Source organism: Antrostomus carolinensis, unplaced genomic scaffold, assembly GCF_000700745.2.
Source record: "Antrostomus carolinensis isolate BGI_N321 unplaced genomic scaffold, ASM70074v2 C13582742, whole genome shotgun sequence".
Lineage (NCBI taxonomy): Eukaryota > Metazoa > Chordata > Aves > Caprimulgiformes > Caprimulgidae > Antrostomus > Antrostomus carolinensis.
Window position 1 is genome coordinate 1 of NW_010355983.1, and position 2798 is coordinate 2798.

Here is a 2798-nt window from a genome sequence, read left to right on the forward strand (position 1 = left end):
GCACCACTGCACTCAGAGAATGGATAAACGTCGTCATCACCTCACAGAGTGTACCTGAGCATCACACAGCTGAAACCAGGCTGAGGAACTCTTCACACCTCGCCAAGGACTGATGCAGCCGCTGTTTCTTAACATCCGGCCCACCACCAGCTGCCTTGGGCCATATTAACCTACAGTCCCCATCAGGAAGCGCTATTTAAACCTTCTGTGCATGGAGACTCATTTGTCGTGCACTCACTGGAACACAGTCTGTTATTTCTGCAGTTAGCTGGGCACAAGAAGAACAAGGAGCTCCATACCTAGGCAGATAGCTTCTCCTTTCGTGGTGATGACAACTATCTCCTGATTAAGCTCAATACCATCTTCATATCTCAGGACACCAGGCAGCATGATCTTGGCTCCATAGCAAATGGCATTAACCTGAGAATGTAGGGAACAGGAGGGTTTTTAAGCTATTAGAGAATAAATAAGAACCAAAGTAAGAAGTGCCTCTAATATTTTAGCTTCCCGCTGCCATTACTGTCCCAGCAATAACATCCCCACCTATCTATTGCTTATTGTCCACTACATAAAACTTGGGAGCTCTGGAAAAAGCAAGCAAAACAAAGCACCTATCACAGCAAACTCATGAGGCAGATCTCTTATAACCATCTGCATCCTCCCGAAGCGAGGAAAGCACTCAGTTCTTGACTCTTACATCTTACTGCCAATCTGGCAGTGGCCCATACTAGTTCCTACACACTCACAATCAGGACAGTGCTGGACACCACGTGGATCCTGATCACTCATTCTTATCTTAGCTGTACAAACCAGGAGGACACTTTGCAGTCCCTGGCTGTCAAACAGCACGCTCTCAGGACTCACCGCGCTGTCTTTCATGACTAGCCGCTTGTGTGAAGTCAGCAGCTTCTCCAAGGGCAGGATAACTCTCCGCAGGTAGCTGTCATCCTTGTTATTGTCGTACTGCCACTGGGCATCCAGAACATCGTGCATAGTCACCATGTTGTCCTGCAAAGACATAACCCCTCTAAACTCTCCTACCAGCCACCAACTCAAAACACCAACAAGAAAACAGCTAAAGTCCAACAGCAAATAGTGCGCTGAAAGAGTGAAAAACAGATGCTCAACTCAGAAGCATCAAAGAAGCAACCTAAAAGAGGCAAAACACTTTCCATCAACAGATTGGGGTCAGCCTGAGTTGTCCTACCACAGGCTTCAACCTTCCTAATCTCAGACAGCACTTGGATCTAGTGTGTAAGGTCTGTCCACATGAAACTTCAAAATATGAACAAATTTGAACAAATACCTGGGACTTCTAGGCCAAGATTAGAGTAGAAGACTAAATTAACCAGCTCTTCTATCTGTGACATGGAATAAATTCTTGAAGCAGCTGTAAGCACATAACACCTGGAATTCAGAAATTACTGCCAGTGATCACAGCTGTGGTAAGAGCAGATGGGTGAGAAAGCCCTTTTACTCTGACACTCCTGCTTTGCAAGGAAAGAAATTAGCTCTGGAGTTTGGACTGGCAGCAGGATCCAGCTATGACCAGAGTGAAAAGACTATGCAAGTGTTCAAGACCACACAAGACTGCATCTCCCAGGCTCATTTTGATGAAGCAAGTTCCCCCAGTTCTGCCCTGACACCAAGTGGTCACAGATTGCTGTGCAGACAGCTCACACGCCTGAACTCACGGCACATGTGTGGTTTGTAGGCTGAGAAACACAGGTGGCATAAACCAAACTTTCAGGCACCATGGTGCACTTCCCAGTCACTCACTGTCCCAAAGTTTAATTACCAGAACAGGGGCAACACCCTGAACTGAACTCAACACTTTGGTTACAGACCATGTATGGCAACAACTCTGACGTGTTTGAGGCTATTCACAAACTCCTCCCCGCCGCCATGCACCCATACCTTCTCCTAACACTGCTAAACTAACATGGTTCCAAGGAACTCCTGCAATTCTGGCAATTTCAAATTTGCTGTTTATAGTTAAAGTTACCACTCTACCTTCTCACCCAGGATGCCTGAGCGCACCCTGCGGAGCTCCTGCATCTGGCCCCCGACGCCAAGCAGCAAACCAAGGTGGACACAGAGTGTTCGGATGTACGTGCCCGCTTCACAGCTCACCCAGAAGATACCTGAAATGCAGGACAGGACAGAAGAGCACTTAAATACCTATCTAGAAATGAACCATATCTACATGCTCCCTCTGAGAGAAGCTGTATGTCCAAGCCTTCACAGAGCCATCAGGCTGGGGTGATAGATGAAGGTCATCTTTGCACTGAGTGCTAATGCCATCTAATTGTCATCATTTGGCTCTTCAGTGAAGGATGCAGCAATACAGAAAATAAATGAGATGTTCTTCTCAGCACACCAAAGTAATGCAAGAAGCAGTTACTGCTTGATGGTGGTGAGGATTTAAGTCTTAAGACATCTGCCAAGAATAGGAAGAAGCCCATTTCATAGGAAATTTTATCAGCTGTCAGGCTAATAGGAAGAAGTCAGGGAAGCTCTGTTTTACCTAATCTCCTCTCAGGATCATATTCCACCAGCTTACTCTCATAGATGGTTCTGACTCTCAGTTGTCGTTTGACAGCAGCAATGAGGGGTGGTCGCTGAAACAGCGCGCCTGTCAGAGTTTCTATTGCCTGAGGGGAGAAGCAGAAGTAACAGCTCACACCTGTGACCTAAAATAGGCACACCCTGGGGTCTCCAGCAACTACAACCACTTCCATGAATGAGAAACCACAAGGTTCATCATAATTTGGTGAAATCATATTTAATAAAGCTGA

At 46.4% G+C, this 2798-nt stretch overlaps 1 protein-coding gene and 2 non-coding genes across 3 annotated transcripts; all 3 read right to left on the minus strand.

Annotated features, from left to right (window-relative positions):
* Positions 1 to 264: 264 nt before the first annotated feature.
* LOC104531676 (H/ACA ribonucleoprotein complex subunit DKC1) lies at positions 265 to 2654 on the minus strand (the record flags this gene model as incomplete). Its single annotated transcript, XM_010176642.1, has 4 exons — positions 265 to 420; positions 865 to 1008; positions 2014 to 2144; positions 2528 to 2654. Coding segments are annotated over 4 exons (558 nt in total), but the record flags the coding sequence as incomplete, so codon positions are not given.
* LOC114819009 (small nucleolar RNA SNORA36 family) lies at positions 1707 to 1841 on the minus strand. The gene has a single exon (XR_003766337.1). It is a non-coding gene; the product is annotated as a small nucleolar RNA SNORA36 family (small nucleolar RNA).
* On the minus strand, positions 2248 to 2323 carry LOC114819008 (small nucleolar RNA SNORD83). The gene has a single exon (XR_003766336.1). It is a non-coding gene; the product is annotated as a small nucleolar RNA SNORD83 (small nucleolar RNA).
* Positions 2655 to 2798: the final 144 nt, after the last annotated feature.